Genomic DNA, 24,123 nt, shown 5'->3' with positions numbered 1-24,123 from the left:
TGCTTCTTTGGAAAAATTATGTTCTGTTGTTCAATTCAGTAGCGTTAGTAACTAAGAATGTAGCTTTTCATAACTTTGATTCTTAATGTTGATATTTTCTGTTAGGCTACTTCATTTTTTTTTCTCACTAAATCCTGAAATTTCTTTTATATTTATTTAGTATTTCAGATTAAAAATATAATAATACCTTACATGTAGGCATTTTTGTTGTTGGCTTTCTCTTTTATTCCTATTTCAAAATCAGGCATAAGGTAAATTACTGATTACTGTTGCTTATGGTGTTTTGTGACCATTTTAGAATAGGATTATTTTAAAATTCTTTTAAGTGACAGGGAAACATAATTTCATTGATTTTGATTTGGCTTCTCCTCTTTTAACTGGGCACATGGTCATTGTGCTTGCTATACATAAAGCTTGCAACATGCTTTTGCCATAAGACTTGACTGCAGTAGAATTCAAGGGTGATAGTGTAGCATATTTCTTTACTGAGACAAGCTTTTTTTCCTCTCTGGAAATCAAAAATGTCCTTCATTTTTGCCCAGGACAGAAATGGTCTGGAGAACCTGCACTAAAGTCCTGCAGTCGCTGACCAGCAGAAGTGCTAATTTTATTTATTTATTTATTATTTTTTGTCTGCACCACTTACATTAGATATAACTGCTGAATAGTAAAGCTGGAGCTTTTCTCATTTATATGCAACCAGTGAGAGTGAAGGATGAGAATAGTAGCAATGTGTGCATAGTCATTCTGATGTCTGTAACTTCTGTCGCTGTTGTTTTTGCTGCTGGTAGTGCCCTCTGTATTCGCAAAGCTCCTACCAGTGTTTTCTGTGTAATCTCAAAACCATAACTAGTTTGCAAAAATGGTTGATGTTTTGTCTCTAGTTAAGATCGGGAGGTGCACAAGTCTTGGAAGGATGCATAGCAGAAATACGCAATATCACCAGCCTAGATATTTCAGACAATGGTAAGTATACAGAACAGGAGCGGAGGGCCTTGCAGGTCCCAAATCTGATATGTATTTTTTGTTTCAGCTCTCAATATAATCAAGGGTGGTTGCACTTGCTTTATAATAATTTGCAATAAGTTATGGAAAAGTCTCAGACCAAGACTCTCATTGCTATAAAGTGTAAAAGATATGTTAATAGAGTAACTCTACTCTTAGAGGTTTATGTTGTTTGAAGTAAGTGTAACGCAGCAGCAGAAGTTGAGTGCAGCAAGCATCATGTTAATAGTATTTTGTATTAATAGTATTTTGTTCAAAGTGAGTTTAAGTAAGAGAGGATAAGAAGCTAATTGGGGAATGAAAGTGTAGTGAAAGAAGAAAGGCAGAGGAAAGACCAGATATGGAGTGAAGCTGAGGTTGTGACACTGAAGAAGCAAGAGAAGGAGATTCAGAGCATGTGGTCAACCAGCTTCAGGTCATAGAAAGCCTACTAGTGTCTTTGGAAAAGTCTTGGACTGTTGCTGATTTGTAGGCTCTGTGCTTCATAGCTAGAAATACCAGTTGAGTTCTTGTCTTGCAAGCTCAAATTGTAGATATGTGGAATGGAACAACTTGCGTAGCTGGGCTTGCCTCTCTGACAGCAAAATACAGAATTATTTCAGAAAATGGTTCCCAGTACAACTGAAAAACCAGAATGGTGGGATTAGCAGGTGGAAAGCTTTAGGAGGTATTCATCCAAATTATGTAAAGAGATTGGATAAATAAATGTATTTAGTATCATGAATTATCTCATGAACCTGGATCCTAACTCAGTAATCTAACAATACCCTTCAGTTCCACCAAACTAGTATTTAGGAATACAGTAGCACAACAAGTTATTTTTCTTACTCGGGAGTAGCATGAAGTTTGGCTTGTTTCTTCACATCATTTTATTCATAGCCTGTTTAAAACCTGCAGGCTTTGAGAGCTTGTTGGTACACAGCTCTGCTGAGACTGAACAGAAATTAGCATGGTCTCTAAATCCTCGAAGGAACTTTGCCTGACAGTGCAAGGAACCTACCCTTGGGTGACTGGACTGTGGATAAGGGACTACATTTCCCTTCCGTCTGTCTGAGAGATGCTTTCAATGGCTAATTAGGGTAGTAATTTAAAAGGCTCATTTTAGAGAACACATTTATTCTCATGGAAAAACAGATGAAAAAGCTGTATAAATAGAAGAACTTTTTTTTTTTTTTTTTTTTTCCCCTAGAACTCTTTGAATTAGCACACTGATAATTACTTGAATGAATTTAGCTTTAATAATTGGACCCTGTCAGGGACTTTTGAAAAAAAAAAAAAAAAAAAAAAGGTAAAAAAGTGTTTTAATTCTTAATCTGATCTGATTCTTTACAGGCCTAGAATCTGACCTCTCAACCCTTGTAGTCTGGCTTAGTAAAAACCGATCGATAAGGCACTTGGCTTTAGGCAAAAACTTTAACAACATGAAATCCAAGTAAGGCTTTTTCTTCTTTTAAATAACAAAAGAATGAATGAGGAGAAGCTGCTGATTTCATCATCTTCCTAACTTTTCTTCCCTCAGAAATCTCACTCCAGTACTTGATAATTTAGTTCAGATGATTCAAGACGAGGATTCAGTGAGTATCTTTCTGCCTACTATCATCATGTGTATTTGTACCTTCACAGTCTATTTCCGATAATTTTCTTCACTGTGTTAATTTTCTGCATAAAATTTGATCATGATCCTGCACAATGACATCCAACATCTCATGGTATATTTTTTTCCAAATAATAATTTGAATTATGTGTAGCATGTAGGTAAATGTTTCTTAAGATAGTCTTAGGATCTGTGCTTGCTGAAAAAATAACCCAAATAGTTGGATGTGCTTAGCCTTGTTTGCCCTAGGTCTAAGTTATAGGACATTATGATGGTAGTGTTCCCTGGGTGGTGATATTCCTTAAATAGCAGATTTATTTTATTTTACTTTATTTATTCATTTATTTTAGCTAATAAAATGGACAATTTCTTGACGACTGTTCTTGGGGGGTTTGGCTTTTTTTTTTTTTCTTGACAAAATGCAAAATCACTGTAGCAATGTCCCAGAACTACTTTCTTCATCAGAAGATGCACATAAAGCAATCACTATGCTGTTCTTTATTTTTCTGGTACATTTATCACAGAAGCAATTTCATAAAACTCTTTCACAGTGCCATGCTGGGATCCTTGCCCACTTCTTTTTGTTTCCATGCCCTCTCCTGATTCCTAAAGACTTATGTGGTTGGGTTTACTTTCTTTCCTTTCCTTGGCATCCTAGTTTTGGCTAGAAGTGAATCTTAAGAGTCTCTGTTGGTCTCATGCTTGTCAAATTTTATTAATCATTCTTAGTCCTTTCTTTCTCCTTCATGCCCCTTGCAAATACCAAGCAATTTCCTCATTCCTGTTTCCCTCATTCTCCAAAAATAGCTGACTGTAGACTTCAGTTTTCTTAACACCTGCTATTCCTTTCGTCCTTATTGTCTCACCTCCAGGTTCATGGTCCACACTAACAGTTTACATATTTTCTCCTACCATCTGTGTCTGTACCCTGCAATTCAGTGGAGTGGGGTTTCCGATGTCTCCTTCTGTACAAGACGATTAGACCCGTATTCTATGTTTATCTTTTCTCACTACTCTGAAGTGATTTGTTAAACTAGTCCTCCCTCCTTTCTGTGCCCTTGTAATTGGGATTAGTGGTACTGCTTTTTTTTGATTCTTTGCCTACCTCTTCCTCACCTTGATCGTTAAATACGAGATGTCTGTGTGACACAGTGAAGTGCTGCATATAGATACCAGAGCTAATTCTAATTGAGTTAGCACCAGTAATGAATGCAGTAAGTTCTTCTGTGCACAAGTCAAATAGAAGATTATTCTAAGTGTATTGGTAGATCTCTATATTACTTCTTGTTGCAAACTATAGCCTTTTAATTTTGTGTTGTGTGACCACCTCCTTCTATTCTGTCTCTGAACAGAATGGTGCAGGACTCTCTTTCCCTACTGTTGTTTTTTTTTTTTTTTTTCCTATTGATACTGTACTGGCGGTGGTATCATTTCATCAGATAACGTCTGCTTATTATCTTTGGACATTTGTCTCTGTCCTGTCCTGTATCTCATATGAAATCATCACAGCATTCCTTGAAGGTGGTTGTTTAAAATCAGACTAATCACAAGAACATTTAATTTGGTGTTTTTTCACAGTTTTCTTTATCCTTTTGCTTTGTTGCAGGTGAATGTTTCTTCCCATGCAGGTGATACCCTAAAATACCTCTTCAACACATAGTGTCCTCCCCTTTCATTATCCAAACCTTCTTCTCAAATGTGCAGTATTTCTTTCTGTTTATATGACTGTCCTCTTCATAATATCTGTCCACAAAGGTAAAACTTTCCAATTCCAATTTTGAAGTCTCCGGGTCTTATAAAAAGTAGCTGCTAAATTTTGTATGTATGGTTCTCACAGTTCACCCTGCCTTGCATCACCAGCTTCAGCTTCTTGTGCTCCTTTTCTTTTCAGCTTATGGGTGACAGTAGCCATTGTTTCATTTTCTGACTTCTCCACAGCCAGGTGGGCTCCTGTAATTCTTATTCAACATGTCTTTTTTTGAGCTAACTTACAAAAACCTGCTCTTTAGTCTCATCCTGTTTTCAAAGCATTGAAAGGAAATAATCCACAAAAAAGATTTTTATTTTTTTTTGTTACTTAAAATAACTGTTTCTTCATGTCCTGCATTAACCTTTGGGATATAGGCTACTTGCTGTTACCCTATCTCTTCTCTCCCCATTTTCTAGTCTCTTGTTAATCCTCTCTAGTGAAAGAATCTTGTTTCTTCCTGTCTCATCTGATGCTAAAATCAATCAAAAACATCTCCTAGCAGCTAAATAATGGAGAACAGACTATGTAGCACTGTGGGAAAAAGATGTGTTGCAGATAGCTGCCTAGGATGGCCCTCACTCCACCTGGAGATAGTGCAAGGCTTAGAATAATTGTTTCAAGTTTTATAGCTGTTTATGTTTGGTTTTGAATCCTAAATGGAGAGGTCCTTGTTGTACCACTACTATGCATTTACTGCCACAGGACACTAAAAAGTTGCAATGGAACCGGAGAGAGCAGGGGATGGTGTTGCCCAGAACACATAGTGCATGATCAATATTGCCTGCAGGCTGGTGCAGCCTGGGGACCACGCATTATCTGCATGGAAAGCTGGAATGAGAGGCTGTAATCTAAAACAGTCGTATGCCAAATGCTTCTTCATGTATTTATACACGCTTCAAATAGATCTGTTGCTGTGTTAATGTGAGTCATGAATAAAATGATTTAAACAATCAATAGCTTGGTTTGATAACTGGAAAAAAATACAGCCAGGCACAGATGTAATTCTACACAACTTAAAAACAGTGGTAGTAACCTAAACAGCAACATTTCCTAGGTATTTAATATAAACAAGAATGTAATATTGAGATTAAAAATACATATATTTGTCTTTATTTAGCTACATGCTGTACAGTGCAGTCTATAATTGTGTGTTCTTATTAGTATAGCAGGAGGTGTCTGAAGCTGGATGCTTACTGTGCCATTTCTTTACCTCATGCAAAAATGGATGTTATGCTGCAGGTACAGTGTAGCATTACTCAGAGTAGCAGTCAGTCATGCATAGGTGCAGAGAATTATCACAGAGCTGAAGATCTTTAGTTTTTAGTTCACTGTTTGTTGAAGAATTGGCCTTTTGAGTGATTTTAAGAATTCCTTCTCCTTAATAAGATTGTTCTAAGATGTCTTCAGTGCTATTGGCAGGGTATCTGCTTTCTGCAGCAGGGCCACTGCAGTGCTTGTCAGATACCTGGTTTCTTCACATCCAGATAAAACTATAAAACTCTGTTGTTACAAGATGTCAATGTGGGTTTTTTGTTGTCAGGGGTGGAGGGGTGGGTTGTGGTTTGTTTTTTTTTGGTTTTGTTTTAATGTAATGGTCAGGTAGTTTCGTGAGTGTTTAGAAGTGATGTTACATTAATCACAGTCATATTCTGATTCTAGTTTGCATTCAGACTGCCAAATCAGTCCAAAAGTGTTGTTCCTTTCTCATAATAAACAATAACAGTAAACAATAGGGGTAGTTGTGCAAGAAAATTAGCAATTCATCCACTTCAAAGACAATGCCACCATAGCAGGGTTTTTTACTCTCGTGTACGTACATTTCTTAGGTGGTAATACTGATGTATAAATATCAGTCCTTGCAGAACATAGTGCAGAAGTCTTTCCAAAGTATATATTTTTCTGTCAGAGTGTTGGAATAAGTGAGATGAGAAATCGTTTTCTGAGAAGGTATTTGAGGTTTAGAAAATCTGATATGTGGGAGTGAGCATTTCCAGTGAAGTTCCTAGAATGACCCTTTCTAAAGTGACACACAAAAAACAGAAGAAACTTCTCTTTCACAAACTTATTGGTGATTTCTGCTTCTGATTGCTGTGTGGTAGTGCTTTTCTATGAATCTGTCACAGGAGGTCTTCTCAGACTTGTGCCAAGAACACTAAATACCTTTCTAATGCGATGTTAATATTCTTTAGGGTACATAATGTAGTGAAACAGGGGAACATAGACAGATTAAGGACATTAACATAGTAATTTAATAACTTCCATTTAAAACAAAATCAGCATGTGGCTTGTGTTACTGTTAGACTTTTTAATTATAAACCTGCTGTGCCTACAAATTTTTATGTATTTTCTCACTTATAAATGCATTTCTTAGTGTTGCAAACTTTTTGGTTATCCCTGTCATCCAGTGGTGTCTGGAAGCTAGAGTCCCATTGTATAGCAGGTGCCATGCAAGCTTCTCAGATCCTGGAAGGTGTGCACATACAGCTCAGCTGGTTTATTTATGTTAATCTAAGCCTTAGGCATCTAATTTAGTTGCTTTGATTCATCCTTCTGAGATGTTGATTTTCCCATATATGAGCAATTTGGAGGTTTTAGGTTCCTAAAATTCATCCTTTTGATTCATGACTAAGTTGGTGTATAGTGACAAAGCTCTTCTCCGTCTGAGCTCACACTTAAGCAAGGGAAAATGTTTTGTGGAGCTATTGTATATCAGCAAAGACAAATGACAATCTTGGCAACTGTGGTAGCCCTGCAAGGTGTGGTGATGGATAGACTAGCTCTTAAGCTCCTGCTTTTGAGTATTGGGACACTAAGAATGGAGGGAAGACATAAGATCACTAACAAAGGTGTTTTTAAAAGTTTTCTTAAGGCTTTAATGTGCGATTTGCAGGAACCCAATAGCTAGTTTCAGGTTAACATAGGGTGTGTGTGTGTATACATAAAAAGCTGCATAAAGGTTTTGCAATCACAGGTGTCAGAACATTGCTGTGAATAATATCCATTGGCTTACCCTTGATACTAGATACTCTTCTTACTGCTTTTAATTTCAGACCTGTTATGTTTTTTTTTCTCTCTTCCCTCCCAAATGTCCATGTTGAAGATATGCAGATATGCAAAAATGATCCTTGAAATAACAATAATAAAACAGTTTAAAGGAATTAGTTTTGTTTTAATAATGTCTCAGGTCCTAATTTGCCCTGGGGCTAAACTTTCCAGTCTGAGTGAGAGGATTGTGTGCTAGATATTTTTATTTCTCACTGGCAGGGAAGCATGCTGGTTAAGCAAAACTCACTGGACACCAGTGGTTGTCATGTGAAGCTGATTGTTGCTGTCTTGCCTCTTTTCAGGTTACTGCTGTATTCAGTACTTAGTGGGACACAGAAAATAGGAGTCATTGTCACTTAATGTTTTTTTCAGGGTATAACTTAATCTTTGTTTGTGTCTTTGACACCTGTGCTGTAAATTGCTGAATCCTACTTTGTTGCGTGTACCGTACATGCAGCAAACACAGAAGTAATTCTTTGATGCTCAGTGTCATCTTCAAGAGTTTCGTGAACTTCTTCTGGTGGATGTGCATGCGCTATCAGTTGCTATTATCCGTGCCTTTTCTGTGCTCCACAGCCTCTGCAGTCATTGTCCCTCGCAGATTCCAAGCTGAAGACTGAGGTCACCATCATTATTAATGCTTTGGGCAGCAATACATCTCTTACAAAGGTGGATATTAGTGGAAATGCCATGGGAGATATGGGAGCAAAGATGCTGGCAAAAGCCCTACAGATAAACACCAAGCTCAGGTAAGGGAAACATATTTGCAGTAAATGATATAATAGCTTAATAATAATGAAATTGTTGGCATATCAAGCTTTCTCTCTTCAGAACTGCTGGAAAAAGCCAAGCTATAATGCATCTATTTGGAAAACTTCTCATCTCTTTTTTTTTTTTTTTTTTTTCTAAAAAGGAAGAGGAAAAAAATATATGGAAATTTTCTCTGAAAAAAATATCTCCAGAACTGAAACTGGAGCAAAACTGCATCCAATTAGAAGGGTATTTTGTGGTTTAGGATTAGGTACAGAATTTGATTTGCTCATCGACTTCAAAATCGGGGGAGAATGATGTGTTTTTGACAGATAGTGCATAGGCATAGCTCTTTCCTGTTTTCAAGGCAAAATCCAAACCCATTTTCATCCAGTTTCAGCTCCAAAAAGACTTAAGCCTTCTTGCTCATATTAGCCTACTTTTGAAGAGATGGTATCTTTCTGTTGTGACAAGGCAGCTCTAAATTTCCTGGTATCATAAGAATGATTACATTGGTATGGAGCTCTGGATGTCACCTAATCCAACCTCCTTCTTAAAGCAGGGCCAGCTTTAAAGCTCGGTTGCTCAGAGCCTTCTCCTTTGAAGATCTTCACGTGCCACAGAGATTCCACAACTTCTCTGGGGAACCTCTTCCAGTGCTCAGCCACCCTGTTCTGCTCTCTCTTTTCTATTGGAGGCTTTCCCAGCAGAGAAAATTCTGATACTTGGGTGGGAAATAAAAATAAACTATTCTTTGTCTAATGTAGTATCACTTTGTAAGAGCATTAAGAGCTTGTTGAATTCAGAAAGGGTAGCAGCATGGACCATCCCTTCCTTTCCCTCTCCCCCCACCTATAGTGCTGATGGACCTTGGCATCACTTCTCTGCATCTTCATCCACCTGACAACTTCACTGTTTTTTTAGCACATGGCTGGCACTGATGGCTACAGAGTATCACATTTTTTCTATCCAGGATGGGATTAGCAAATGGTAAACCTTCAATCAACATGTATCTTGATGGGAACCTCTAAATATGTCACCATCATCAGGAAAACCAATACTCACTCCTCCTCTTGTCAGACTGTGCAGATGAACCTTCCACGGTGTATTGTCTGTGTGAAGAGACCACTATGCTTGGTCTCCAAGAGTTTGTTCCCTACAGGATAAGAAATTCTCCAGAACAGTCCTAGCAGTTTTGCTAAGATACAGAGATCTTGGCATTCGCTTTGCTATTCCCAAACTGAACATTGAAAATGTTAAGGAAATGCTGGAGAGGTAGCTGGGTTTTGTTCAATGTGTTAACCTGAAATATCCACCAGTACCTGAAGCCTTGAAGGCATTCAGGATGGCAGACTGAAATGTGCCACGGCACACTGAAAGTTATTGCTGTAGTTTGTGGTAGGATTACAAACTGAATGATGCGATGGTAACTGGCTCTGCTTAAAATACTATAAAATTATGTCCTGGTAGAAATGTAAATAGTTCTTCAAACGACAGAAATATCCAATATCTGACCTTGGACATTTCTGACCTTTGGAAGATAGGTGTAGAATCTACTTTCCTCTCTTCCTTACCTCCATCTTTGTATTTTCAAAAAACCAAAGGGATTATTCTGCAATAGCAGAAGGGTGTTACTACCCGTGAAATCCTGCAGCTACATTTTTTTTGCACACCAGAACTCATTGTTTATGTCTTTCTTTTTTAAGCACAGCTACAACTAGTGCTCGTGCATGAGCAAGATTTATCTGCATGACTGTCTCTTCTGACTACTAATGAGATCTTTGAACATGTGTTCACAAATTGTCAGGCAGTCTGCCTGAGTGGTCTAAACTGGGGGAGGAGGGGAAAGACTTGATCACTCCTATCACAGAGTTTTGTATTCAGAAGAGCTGCAATTCATGCACCTAACCTAATGGTACATACTAGCAGCTAGTTACATTCCATGTGAAATCACAGGAGCTGTGCAAAGAGCTGATACAGGATTGAATGTAAAATAGCCTGAAAATTTTGACCTGGAATCAGCATGATTTTTAAAATTATTTTTTTTTTCTGCAACTTTGGTGATATAGCCTGGATGGATTTCAGTTTTGGTTTTCAGTATGGGCCTGCAGAGCAGACAGTTGAACTTTGTTTTGATGCCATTTCTGGAAAAAGCTGAAATTTTATCTCCAAATCTTTCTATTAACTATGTTTTAGAAAGGTTATGTTTAGGTAGTAATAATAGAAAATATAGTACAGAGTTCTCTTGGAAGAAACAGGAACTCAATTTTGTAATATCTTTGTCCCTCACTTCAGTCATTCTAAGCTTTTAATGTATGAATAGAGACTGTTATTTGTAAAAATGTTGCCAGCGCTATGCAGTTTTGGACATACAACTCCGTGTTATTTCAATATTGATCCTTGTGGGTCCCTTCCAACTCAGTATACTCTATGAATATGCAAAGTTTCAGTATAGATTTATTTGACTCATCTGTGGTTATTGGTTTTTTGTTTTTTTTTTTTCTTCCTCTCAGAACTGTAATATGGGACAAGAATAACATCACTGCGCAGGGCTTCCAGGACATAGCTGTGGCACTGGAAAAGTAAGTCCTCAAGCAACTGAATGACTGATGAAGAAAGAGGTCGAACACTTAGATCCTGAGTGATCTGAGCAGCTGCAGTTTTCACTGCAGCCCGTGTGATTTAAAGATACTGAATGCTCTCAATTTTTGAGCATCAGGGTGCTTAATCTACAGGCAGACATGACTTCACATCCTTCAAAAGGATGAGAAGAGGCTCTGTGGCTCTTTCGTGCATACACTGTTGTCAGCATTAAGAATGTTGAGTTCTGCTGTTGACGTTAAAATTTAACATTTGAGAATATTTTCCCTTTTTCTTCATTCTCTTGTGTTGGTATCATGCAGAAATTCTATTCTTGTCAATGAATGAAGCTGTCTATAATAACAGAAAATTACTGAAGCATGCCTTTGTGGTCTGATTTTTTTTTTTCTTTCCCCCAGCAAGTTGAAACTAATACTGATGATCTCAGAAAATGCAGTTGTTCATTGTAGTCTCCATGGTCTGGGTCCTCTTGCTTCCCTGAGCTCACTTGCAGTTGCAGCAGTTAGCAGTGATAGATGCTAAATGACTTTCATCTCTCTGCCTCCATCACATTTCTTTATATGTGATTATTACTTTTCTGAAGAGGGAAAAATTACAGATTTAAATTAAGCAGCAGTTGCAGTTGTTTCACGTCATTAAATCCCTCAGACAGGAACAAAGGGTCTCTTTAGAAGGTGAAGCTAATATACCATTGCTAGTTTCTAGACAAAATGTCTTGCAAAACTGTATAACTACTATAGGGAGCATCTTAACCCTCAGAGGGGTCATAGCTCTATAGAGCTTATAAAGTTACTTGTTTTATGAAACTGCTGTAGTTAATATGCTTTGTTTCAAAATGAATTCAGTGGCACTGGTGGGGAAAATTATATAAATGATGTATAATTAAACAAATCATCTTGGAGTGATTCCATTGATAGTTGTGAATAAGAATTTGCAAAGGTTATTTGTCAGCTTGCAGACATTTTCAGAGAGCAATATCATGTGCGTTTGTGAGAAAGTCTGGTAGAAAAGAATATATGCTTATTTTCTGGTTAGCATCAACTTTATGTTTCTGTTCTGAAGTGCTTGGATAAGTAAATAAATAAGGAGGGAGACATCCTAAGGCGAAAGCAAATAATCTAAGCAGGAAAAGGAATGTTACCGATAATTCTCTGACATTACACGTTGTTGAGGTGATGTCTCATTTATTTAGCTTGGAAGCTGAGGTCACTTTATGTCTCTGCTAACATTTAAAAATTATTAAAATCGTTGATAATATCATAGCCTAAGTCACAAACAACAAAGGTTTAATCTTGCAAGAGAAGGACTGTCAATGTTGGCTGAAAACAATTAGCCTTTAAGCAATCCATCTCAAAGACATATTCAGAACATCCTATGCCATATGTTTCCTAAAAATACACGAAACCAGCAATATTCTGTAGGAACGAACTGTTGCTCAAGATGCATTGAAATATACTGAAGATGCTTGGGGGTGTGTTGTGTCTGTTTTGGTTTTTGTTCTTAACAAAAATAGTCATATACTGAACCACAAAAGAGAAGAAAACTGGGCTTCCAGAGAATGAGGCTGAGGAGGACTGGGAGGGATTCTAACAAACTTTTAACCAGATTGAAGTAATCTGAACATTTTCTTTGTTTGTTATTCCCCCCCCCCCCCCCCCCCCACACACACACACACACCACTTTTCTTCATCATTTTAAAGTTGTGTGAAACCATTATTCCTGTGAGGGAATTTGGCCATTAACAGATTTGCCACAAAGGGCATCCCAGACAGCTGACATGAGCTGAGAGGGGTTTCTGTAGAGTCCTCTAAAAGTGTCTATTCAGGAGAGCAGTGTACATCCTCTTCAGCCTGGCCATTAAATATGGATTTGTATCTCAGTAATTTTGGTATGGAAATGAGTATGTGCTTGTGTGCTTTGCAATCTAGAGCCTACTCTGTCATAGAAATGTGTGATATTGCCCCATATTTATTTCTGAGAGACTTGTTTGCATGGACTGACTGAAGAAATAATTCAGGCTCTAAAAGCTGATATGAAATGCTGGAATTGAGTAGAGAGCAAGAAATCCTTCCTTTTTTCAGTGTTAAAGAATTCACATACCCAAGCCTGCAAAACAGATGATGTTATTCCCACAAAAAAAGAAAGGCAGTAAAATCATGGTGCTGCAGCAATGAATGTACGTCACGAATGGAGCAGGAGTTACTCCAGGAGAAGTAACGTGAGGAAATGTAGGACTATTGTCACATATGCTATATGTAAGGGAATAAACAAATTTTTAAGACATCCTTTCTAGTCACTGAGTACTTCCCTGAAATGTAACTTTCTTTTTATGTAGGTATTTTGCTGAGAGTATTTATGAAATTACCGAGTGTTATGAAATTACTGGATTATTGAGTCGGTAGAGAAAGGTGCTCCATTAAAAAGAGAGAATTGGAGTCTTAGAAAAGAAGAATGGAACAATATTTGGGGAAACAGAAAAATGGAACATGAAGACAAATGTTTCTCTAATGATCAAAGTTGAAAGCAAGCTTTAAATTCTTGATATTTGTCCCTAAGAGCTGCTTCATTTTCACATGCAAAAAGGCTAGCATTCCAATAGTGCTGCTTGTCCAAAGGACCCATTATAGGGCCTTCCTCAGTGGTCTTTTAAAGTTCTACCTCTGTCCGTGAAGTGTCTTCGTCTTTCATTTCTGTGTGTGAGGGAGAGAGAGGGAGCGCTAAGCTTTTGACTAAATTGAATTTAGCATATGATTAGTAGCATGAGGGCTAACAGTTATAGATTTCAGTGAATGTGATGTATTAAATGTCAAACAGCTGCATAGATCCTTGGCAATCTACCTTTTTTTTTTCTTTTTAAACAAATAAATGCACACCGCACCTGCCAGGTAATATCAGGCAATCAGCAACTTCTGTAATTATTCTCTCTCTGACATTTTGTTCTGGGTTAACCTGGCAGGCAGCTCAGCACCACACAGCCGCTTGCTCACTCCCACTGAGTAGGATGGGGGAGAGAAGCAGAAAGGTAAAAGTGCAAGAACTCATGGGCTGAGATAAAGCCAGCTTAATAGGTAAAGAAAAAGCCATGGGTGCAAGCAAAGCAAAACAGGGAAGCATGAGGAACAGGAAAGGCCTTGGCTCTGCTCTGCAGCAACTGAAACAGCCCTGTGTTATCAACACTGTTTTCCTCACAAATCCAAAACACAGCACCATACCAGCTACCACAAATTAATTCTGTCCTGACCAAAACCAGTACACATTGAAAATTAGTCTCCATGTTGATGGTCAGCCAGTCATTCCTTGTTTTGTATTACATGGGGACACACGGCAGTGTCTGTGTAGTAGATGCAGTTCTTTTGAAGGAGAAGACAACTAGAAAGAAGAGTTAATTTTTTTTTTGGCTATGAATAATGTGTTCCCCTTTGGGAAGAAAAGTGGAAGCCTCACCTGAATATGCAAGGTAAAATGTTGAGTAGTATCAGTGAGGAATCAATGGGATAGATAGGTGGTTCAAAAGTCCTTCAGAGAGTGATGTTTTATGTGGCTAAGCAAGTGGTGGGATAGGAGTTGAAAGAATATTGGAGCTAGTTAAGTAGTTAAGGTGTCTGTTGTTAAAGCTAGTGCATACAACGAGGGATCGGTCCTTTGAAGTCAATGGAGTAAGCTCACTTGAAACTGTCATCTGTAAGGTGCTCAGAAATAGAGGCCTCTAGGCATACATAAGGAGCTCTGGATGGAATAGAAACAGACGGTTTGCAGGATGTTTGCAGACAGCTGAAGGAGAAGGAAGAGGTGTTTGCAAACAGTGAAGGCTAATTGAAAACAGGCAGAATAATTGCTTTTCCAGTTTCTAAGAACTGCTTGCTTTTTTTTTTTTTTTTTTTTGCTCTTATTGAAATATAAAAGTATACGGACATACCACTGCATATAACATGATAGGCTTAACCATGCTAGTCATGCTATATTCTCAAGGTTTAAACACAATTTTCACTTGACAAAACCCTATCTTTATTGTATTGTAGCAGATGGATGAAGCTATGGAAATATTTTGCAAACAAATAAGCAAAATACAGGGAGCAATTGTTTGCATAAAGCAGTGTGGAGATGCCGCACTTGTTTTGCCAGCTTTTATTAAAAATTCAGCAAGTGTCTGCAATTTGTTGTAAACACAAGGAGCAATTAAATACTAAATTTTCAAAACTCAGTCTCTTGGTCACTGTTTTATCTGTTAGTGAATATTTCTGTTTAGACTTAGATCTGATAGAATTGCTAGTAGGCACTGAGACTTTCTGTTCTGTTTCGATATAGGAAAAAAATAATCCAACCTTGTGGGCAAAAGCACAGAGGACAGCGTGACCTTTAATTGGCAGCCACTGGGCACTGGCCATTTAACTGTACTTTGTGCTTTTTTCAGATCTCCACTTCTACCTAGTGGCAAAGAATAAGCAAAATAAAAGGAGCATACATGCCTCCAGATAGTCCGCTTAAAATGTGAAAGATAGTCTTAGTACCTTCTATAGCCAGGCTAGATGCATTTTCTCTTCCTCTCCTAGCTCATTCTTCATGAAGAGATGCAGCAATTAGGCTACGTTTTACTAATAAAGACTTTATTTTATTTTTTTTTTATTTTTCTTTAGGAATTATACTTTGAGATTCATGCCTATACCTATGAATGATGCTTCCCAAGCACTCAAAACAAACCCTGAGAAAACAGAAGAGGCACTGCAAAAGGTATTGCCTATACCACCCCCATATAGAAATAAAGCCAATCCAAAAAAAAAAAAAAAAGTAATAATTTTAAGTGGCTGTGATTTCATGCTTGGCTGAATAAGAATTCTTGGCTAGTTTCATTGATTGTTTGATTTGCATGAGCATATGTGTGGTAATCAAGTGCTGCAAGGCATGTAAATCTTTTTATTCCAAAGTGCTTAAAGTGAAGGGGTGATGGAATGCAATGGTGTCATATCAGAAAGTCAAACCAGTGCAAGCTAGACCTTTTATTTCTGTACATCTGAGAGTCAGAGTCAGGGAGAGTCAGAAGCAGCCATATTTGTTACAGATGTGCATGTTTTTATTTCCACATGCATAGAATTCATGGTATGCATTTTTTCCTGTTGGGGCAGAAGAAGTGCAGTCAGCTCAGCACAAGACAAAGGATGCTCTTAAATTTGGGGGAGGATAAAAACATTTACTGCCTGTGTTTTATATTGGATGTATAAAATTCACACACTGCATTGCCATAAATGAACAACTGCACCAACATGTTCTTTTGGATGAAAGTGGTGTTGACAGCACGTGTAGTTGTTCCACTTGCACGGGCTGTACAACTCCCAGCTGAGTTTTAATACAGTAAATCTTGCAAGCTCCAGACGAGCCTCTTGCTCAATCAGAAAACATACAGTTCACAAGTCTTTAATGAGTAGCTTTCCCTCAGCCAGGGTAGGGTCATAAAAACCTTATAAATAGTTCTCACAGACAGTTGTGATTAAAAAGCAAATGCCTATGATCCTTATTAGAAAATAAATTGTCAGGAAAGTGATTCTCAAAGGGAAAAGTGCTAGTAGTTAGCCCCTTTTTCTTTGATGCATGAAAATTATCTAAATTCTGCCTTAAAAAATCTGGATCATGGGGGGTGGTTATATTTCTTGCATCTTGTTTAATGTAATTTTAGATAAGTTCATGTCTGGAATGATAAATGCATCTCTGAAAAATACAAATTCTATGTGTTAATTAGGCATTACTTACAAAGAGCATTTTCTTTTGTTCATTTCAAAGTTGCTAACACTTTTTGGACCTCAGTTTGTTTTAACTTATGGTGTTTAAGCTTTGTTTATACAATATGAAGCAGCTCTCTCAAAAAAAAAAAAGACAAATCTTTGTGGAGTGGTGCTGTGAAAGCTGCCAGTTCCCCACAGGCAGGAACACCTGCCCACACTAGCTGAACTGTGGAGCCCAGTGTAGGGACACCTGAACTGACCAACTGGCATTTCAGGAGGGTCCACAAACTTCAGCACACCACAGCTTGAATACAACAAGAGTGCTCCTAACCCCAATCCACCACTAGATAGCTATAGTAGCTAACCTCCCCAGCTCTAGGATCTCCACAACTTACAGTGTGGATGAGCTGCATAAGCCTTGTATTACTCCTGAAAGCCTAACGGGGGGCATGGTCAGACTGCCCCAGTCCTTGCAGGTTAAGTGATGCAGGTTAAGAGGTGCCTGTCAGCCCCTGGTAGCCTCTGCCTCACAACCTGCTGGCTACCACACCTGTCTGTTTCCATTTTCTTCCTCTCAGACCAGGTCCATCATTGGAGATGGACCTTAAACAGTTTACTAGTTGGGTTTTGGACTTGACTGAGTTTGACAGAACCGGGTTAAGTGGTTATTCCATGTCCCATTAAGCTGGCTGACAGTAGGTGGTGACTTACGGTGACAGTTGTGGTGGGCTGTGACCAGCGGCTGTAGGTAGAAATTACTTTTCCCTGAACAGCACTCATTGGTTGGTTAGCCCTAAGTAATTTTTGAACTGCATTTCTTGGATCAGTTAGGCACTTCCAGGTAATTTATCTTCTCTCAAGTCCATAGTGTTGTTTAAACCCTCTTTGAAACGGGACAAATGAATCTAAGGGTATCATCTGTCTTCTGTCATCGTGGTCTCTACAGCAACACCTGAAGGACAGATTCCCTGTAGATATTTCTCAAATCTGGATCTACTCCTTTTGCCAACATAGCTTACTAAGTTTTTCAGAAGAGATGACTAACTCAGGAAGCACTGGCAAAAGCACAGTGTTTAACAAAGTTTCACCACTGAGTGAGTGAATATTTGCCAATGTGATTATCCAGCATTGAGACACATAGAATAAGGTTTGCAGATAACAAACAAAATGATACTGAAGCAATTGTTACTGTTAGTCCTCATTTCTGATACAGCGTGGATGAACTGCATGAACCCTGCATTACTGTTGAAGGCCTAATCAGGGACACAGTGTGAAAGCAAATTACAATCCAGAGTCAAATCAGTTTCCTAATCTGGCTTTGTTTTTTAGATAGAAAACTACTTGCTTCGTAATCATGAGACCAGAAAGTACCTACAAGAGCAAGCATACCGGCTGCAGCAAGGCATTGTAACTAGTACCACTCAGCAGGTGAGCACCTCATTCCTTGTTGGTACTCCTCTGGTTTTAAGATCTGTTTGGGGGACAGAATTATCTTGCTTTTCCTTCAGAGTAGCTTAAAGCAGAATGTGTTTTGAAGATGATACTTGGTTTCTCAAAAAAAATAGTAATGATCAGCGATAATATTTTTGGAAAAGGTAGGTCTTATGTATAGTACCTTTTTACTGTGTACAGAAAGACCCAAGCTATCTCTGAGTAAACTACGGTTGGAACCAGGAACAGTTCAGTTCATTTGTGCTCAGGAGTCTGACCTTTTCAGCAGGCTTTCATTGTTGTGGCAAGTATCATCATAAGGCTGTGCCACTTCTGGTGCCTGAGTTAGATCCAGTGTCTCTGCATAGCACTGAGCTACCATGTATATATGCCCGTTGATACCACTGGAGCAAATAGCCTTAGAGCGTATGTTTATCCTTAGACCTTCAAAATTTCAGGTATCATGGGAAGCTTTGCTTAGGTGAATGAAGCAAAGGAAAGTGGAAATCTTCTGTGCTCTTTATATTGTGGACAAACGGAAAGGCTTCCTGTCTAACACAGTCCTAAATACTGCTCAAAGTTGGGAAAGTTTTTTGGTTTGTTAACAAATTACATCACTACCTAAGCACCTCCCAAGCACTTCCAAGCACCAAGTGGTAAGACAAGAGGAAATGGCCTTAAGTTTTGCCAGGGGAGGTTTAGATTGGATGTTAGGAAGACCTTCATTGAAAGGGTTGTGAAGTATTGGAACAGACTACCCAGGTAAGTAGTTGAGTCACCATGCCTGGAGGTCTTCAGAAAACATGTAGATGTAGTGCTTAGTGACATGGTTTAAGGGTGGACTTGGCAGTGGTGGGTTAAAGGTTGGGCTGTCTAGATGACCTTAGAGGTCTTTTTCAACCTAAATGATTCTTCAATTCTAAGTTTGCTGAAGCGCAACATGTTATTTTTGTATGTTTTTTGTGTTTTTTGTTTTCCCCTTTTGGTGATGTAAGCAGAATAAAAGTTGTCACAGCCTTTGTCTTAAATTTACTCTTTTGTTTCCACTAGTTGTGTTCCCATGCAAACAGAAGACTCCAGCATACTGGAGGAGGAAAAAATGAGAGCAGTGCTTGTTTTGCTCTTCAGCTGAGTCAAAAAAGTTTCTCTGTGTTCTCTTAATTTTTGAGAGGTGAATTTTAATTCAAAATAGCTTTTTCTACCTGCATCATTAAAAGTTAATGGGACAGAGTTTTATTACTACAGCCTGAAATTATATTGTAACCTCTCAGCAGAGAAAATGGTTTGTGGAGATGTACTGGCAGTAAAAACTGCAAGAGCAGCATCACTTTATTTTATTTTAGTCATTTTTTTGTTCCAATGCCATCTTTTTTCCCGTGTTAGTAATCTCCATATCAATTAAGTTTAGATCTTTTTATAGCTTGGTGGATTTAGTTGTGCTTTTCTCCCAACAACCACACACACAGCAGGCTTCAGTAAATGTAATTTATTATTGTTTCAAAAGTAGAGTAAAATTACTCATTTCTATATTAAATTGTGCTTGGTAGGGATTGATTTTTGCAAACAGTGTTAAAAGAGAGCTGGAAAAGATTCTGTAGTTACTGTAGTGGAATTACGTTATTATTCCCAGAGTATGTTTTTTTTTCCAGTCCAGATGTCCCAGTGAGACCTTCCACTATCTAATAATTAATTAGCTTTTTGTACTTATACAAAAAAAAAAAAAAAACAAAACACCAAAACTCTTTGAAGAGGAAGAGTCATGTGGAGCAGAAAAAGAGCATGCTGTGAAATTATTTCAGTTCTCATTGCTAATGATATAAGATGTTAGAACTCGAGGCTTTATATGATTATGACAACATGTGCACACAGATGTTGCTTCAAAATGTCAAATTGGCAGTTTTACTGAATACTGTGTAGGCCAATAAAGACTTTTAATTAGTGTATGTTCCTGCCCTGTATCTCATATTCAAAACTCTCTATATATGTCAGCCAATCTATGGTCCTTCTTGTAAGGATACAGATAAAGCACCTGCCTTGTACTTGCAGTGTGTTGAATGAAATGTTACCAATGAAGATGAAGTTCGTTTTATCTCACAGTGAAAGATCTGATGGAAACTTCTGCTTTGGCAGTTATAGTTTCCCTTGACACCAGGAATACTCACATTGTGAAAGAAATCCCCCAAAGCCTGCACAACAGCATTTTGCTTAAATAGGAGAAATCTCTGCTGATGTTTGTTGAATGGATTGTGACAGAGCTTTATCTAAGTGTCTGAACTTCTTAACAATTCACCAGCCATCAAAGCTAAGGCTTAGATGTAACAACAACTGCAGTGCTAAACTTGTTCTGAAAATCCAAACAAGACCTAAACTGGGTAACTTGTTGGTTATTTGCAGTTATCCTAGAGATAATCATGAGAGAAGTATGCCAAAGAATTCTTTTATTTTTTTTTAATGGCAAAGTTTTATTTATTTTTCTACTGTTCAGGTGTGTTTATAAGAGATATGATGCCTTCTTTCAGTACTATTGATGTACCTCTGAGCAATGATCATGCATTTCCAGATCATTATATTGTCACTCCAAATCTCATCATGGTAGTATTGATTTGCTACCTGGACTGGATTCAGCGTTCTGATGTTTTATCTTTCCTATTTCTTTTGTTCAAGTAGATGATTGACAGAATATGCGTTAAAGTGCAAGATCATCTCAACTCTTTAAGAAACTGTGGTGTGGATGCTGTACAGGAAGATGTCAAATCTGCAGAAAGGCTTATGCGAGATGCTAAGAACTCCAAAACAGTAAGCTTTTCTCAGCATACTGGTAATACTGAATGCTGTTCAATGTGTGCTTGCAGCCTTCTCTTTTCAAGGGGTTATAGTAATAGTGTGTCAAAAAGGAGTATTTTCTTTAGATGATCAGCTTTAGGTGGTATTTAAAGTAACAAAATAATTCTAATTTATACAGACTTGGATTTACCAGAGGGGTTTCATCCTGTTGTCCAGATTTGAAAACAGGTAGCAAAGAACCTACATGTACTTCCCAAAGATACTCTTTTTTGTCTTACAGCTCTTACCAAATCTGTACCACCTCGGTGGGGCTTCTTGGGCAGGAGCAAATGGTTCACTCTCCAATCCAATCCAAGAGACACTTGAATCCATGGCTGGAGAAGTCACAAGGGTTGTGGATGAGCAGCTTAAGGTCTGTGGGTAGCTTTTTTATTGTCTCTCACGACAGAAATAATGCCTGAGATCTTCTGTTCATATTAAAATGCAAATATACCATACAGATTTTCATCTCCCTTCCTTCCTCTCTCCCTTTCTCCCAGTATATATATTTGTACTTAAGTTATCTCTTTGTTATTAGTTTCTTACAGGTTTGTGCCTTAATATCTGGATACTTGCCCAGTTGGAATGAAAAAATTAGTTTAGTGTTTGCAGTAGCAGAAGGAGCGTATACTGTTTATATCAAATGCAATTTCCATGACAACAGACCACAGGCACCACATGTCCTTTCTGGGAATCTTTTAGGAGAGGGAGTGTTGTTGATTGCTCCTTAGACCCTCGATAAAGCTCTCTCAAGCACCCTAAAAAACCTCATGTCCTGGAGAAAAGTAGTCCCTAGTTAAGGTATCCCACTGAAGCAAAAGCTGCTTTTCTGTAGCTTCCACTGCAGAATTTTTATCCCATTGAACACTTCTGAAGCTGGTGCAGAATTTCCACTTTAACTGTTAGGTTTGGATAACGTGTGTGTATTGAGAGTGCCCCAAGAATACTCCAGGCAGCTTTACAGGAAATCCTTTCACAAGTTTCCTGTCAAACATCAGTTCTTGAAATAGAGGTAATGGATCTGTAAATATTCCCATCTGTGAACTCAGACAGCACTTGTGCAGTAACCTATATGTTCGGTTATGTTAGGCCTTACTGTATAATAAATAAAGAAGAGCCATTCATGCAGCATGTGAAGAGGCAGCAGTCCAGCAAGAAGGCAGGGTGGAGTAACTTGAGCAACTGATGGTATTTTTATAGAAGCTGATGAATTGAAAAATATGGTTCTGAGTCAATTCAAAGCAACCTAAGATTATGACTAAGCTACCTGCCCATGTTTTGTTGCTGTATTTAGACTGTCAAAGAATCTGAAAGTACAGACTGAAATGTTCAGTTCAATCAACATGAAAATGCTTTAGTCAGTGGGATTGTAGTGAAGAACAATAATAATAACACATTACTAATTACTTTTTCTAAATTGAAAAGTTAATGAGGAAGAAAATGGTGCTGATTTTTTAGTATTTTCCCCCTTTCCCCATTATATGAAATAAGGTGACAATTGGCTTTCACTTCCTTAATTTTTGTGGACGTGAAAGCAATTTAGCTACAGGATTCTTCCCAGTGTTGCTTCTGGGCTGTTACTGGGCAGGCATAGCCAGGTCTGCCCTTTGCATAGGGCTCACACACTTAAATAATTCCTGTGCATTTTGGAGAGTCTTAAAGAATAAAAGTACTCTTCAGCATTTGGAATGTTATTTATAGTTCCTGGCATAAGACTGAGTTAATGGGCCTTTGATTTATGCTTTTACACATTTACAGCAAAAGGCACTTTAGCTCTACCATTCTAAACTTCATTTATTTTTATGATTTGCAGCATCAAAGTTTAAGTGTCTTACAAAAAAAACTGTAAGGTCATAATGCTCTTTGTATATTGGAACACCCATTTGTATTAATTTTACACAATGATTTTCTTTTAACTACTATGGTGATGCAAAGTGATCCACTTTGCATGGTGGAGAAAATGTTGAACACAGAATAGGATTATTTTTTTTTAATTATTTTTCATTTATTTAGGCCATTTCAGAGCATTGTGTAGGTTTTATATATATGTGCTGGGGGTAAAAACCTTTTTATATGCCATAAGTGGAGTTTCGATTTTTAGCTTCCATAGCAACCAGAGAGCCTGGTTCTGGAAAGGATTGTTTGGAAATTAGGTAAAGGCAAGGAGCACTTTTCAGGCAAATAAGAGGTTTGTAAATCTCAAAGAATGGAAGGGAAGTGAAGGGAGAAGTAGAATAAGGAAAAACAACATCTTGGAGTGAGTTGAGTTTGGCCAAAGGAGAAATAATAGCAAGGCTTTTGCATTTCTCTTCCCCTGCTGGTTTCACTGTTGACATACAGAACCCAGAGATGGTTTATTCAGTAAGCAAAGGCCCAAGAGAAAAATGTTAGGCAAGACAAATGGTGCTTAAGCAAAGGGAAGATTGTAAAGACAGAATGAGTGTTTGAACTATTTTTCCTCGGTTCCATCTTGGCACAATGGATTTGTTGGCTCTATTACTTGCCCACACTCTATTTTTTTTTTCTCTAGATATCAGCAGCCTTCAGTCCTTACATTCACCTTATTTTTTATTCTGATTGTTAAAGAGTTGTTAATTGTGATCAGGACTTCATTTTCTTCTTCATGCACACCTGCTGACTGACACTTGTGGCTTTCTGACTGAAATATTTGCTACTCCACAGTCAATGCTGTTAACTGTGAGTTTCCATCACTGAAAGGTTCAGGGATGGAAATAGTGAGCAAAGAAAGTTTTCTTTTTTGTAAATTAGTAATATCCATGTGATAAGTCACCAGTTGAAATCCACCAATGAAGAAATTTTGCTCAGCTATGTACTTAAAAAAAGGCATTCAAATTCTATTTAATTTCTTAAATGGCACATTCTCTGAGTATTTTGAGTAAAAATTAATTCTGAAATCACCAGTAACTTTGGTCTTTTGTCCTACTTCCCACTTAAACCTTCAAGCAACTTTTTTTCACATGATCCATTTTGAAAGATCATGCTTAGTCTGCAGATGCAATTAAATAAAGCAGGTGTATAATTTTCATGATTGTGGTCTTTAGGGGAGGGTCAGTGTGATATGTTTTTTTCCCCAGGATAGACTAAACAATAGCATGGGAAAAAGTGGATGTGTCAGTAATTTTCATTAGTTTCCTTGGCTCAGTTGTCTCTGCCATTGGAGTTCATCATCCTCCACGCGGATATGGTCACAAGGGCTTGAAAGGCCCTTCATTATGACCCCAGAATCTGCCTGGGGATCAACAGAGGGAATGTGGGATGAGTCCATGAAGTGCAGAGAGCTTGGGAACCCAGAACTAACCCCCATGCTAGCTGTAAAGGAAGTTTTTGATTCATAGGTGGATGATTGTGTGAGGGACTGTGAGGCCCTCTCCTGCACCTATTGTGAAGGC

General features: G+C 38.0%; 1 protein-coding gene across 8 annotated transcripts in view; it reads left to right on the top strand.

The window, feature by feature from the left end:
* CARMIL1 (capping protein regulator and myosin 1 linker 1) overlaps positions 1 to 24,123 on the top strand; it is a 189,244-nt gene that overhangs the window by 119,156 nt on the left and 45,965 nt on the right. For all 8 annotated transcript variants that reach the window (XM_084507999.1, XM_084508001.1, XM_084508000.1 and 5 more), the window contains 9 exons: positions 885 to 966; positions 2,338 to 2,437; positions 2,525 to 2,579; positions 7,971 to 8,143; positions 10,658 to 10,726; positions 15,380 to 15,473; positions 17,789 to 17,887; positions 20,558 to 20,686; positions 20,955 to 21,086. In XM_084507999.1, the coding sequence (XP_084364125.1) occupies positions 885 to 966; positions 2,338 to 2,437; positions 2,525 to 2,579; positions 7,971 to 8,143; positions 10,658 to 10,726; positions 15,380 to 15,473; positions 17,789 to 17,887; positions 20,558 to 20,686; positions 20,955 to 21,086 (933 nt within the window). The remainder of the gene's footprint in view (positions 1 to 884; positions 967 to 2,337; positions 2,438 to 2,524; positions 2,580 to 7,970; positions 8,144 to 10,657; positions 10,727 to 15,379; positions 15,474 to 17,788; positions 17,888 to 20,557; positions 20,687 to 20,954; positions 21,087 to 24,123) is intronic.

This window comes from Aythya ferina (assembly GCF_964211825.1).
Source record: "Aythya ferina genome assembly, chromosome: 2".
Classification (NCBI taxonomy): Eukaryota; Metazoa; Chordata; class Aves; order Anseriformes; family Anatidae; genus Aythya; species Aythya ferina.
This window is presented reverse-complemented; position numbering and strand designations above follow the sequence as displayed.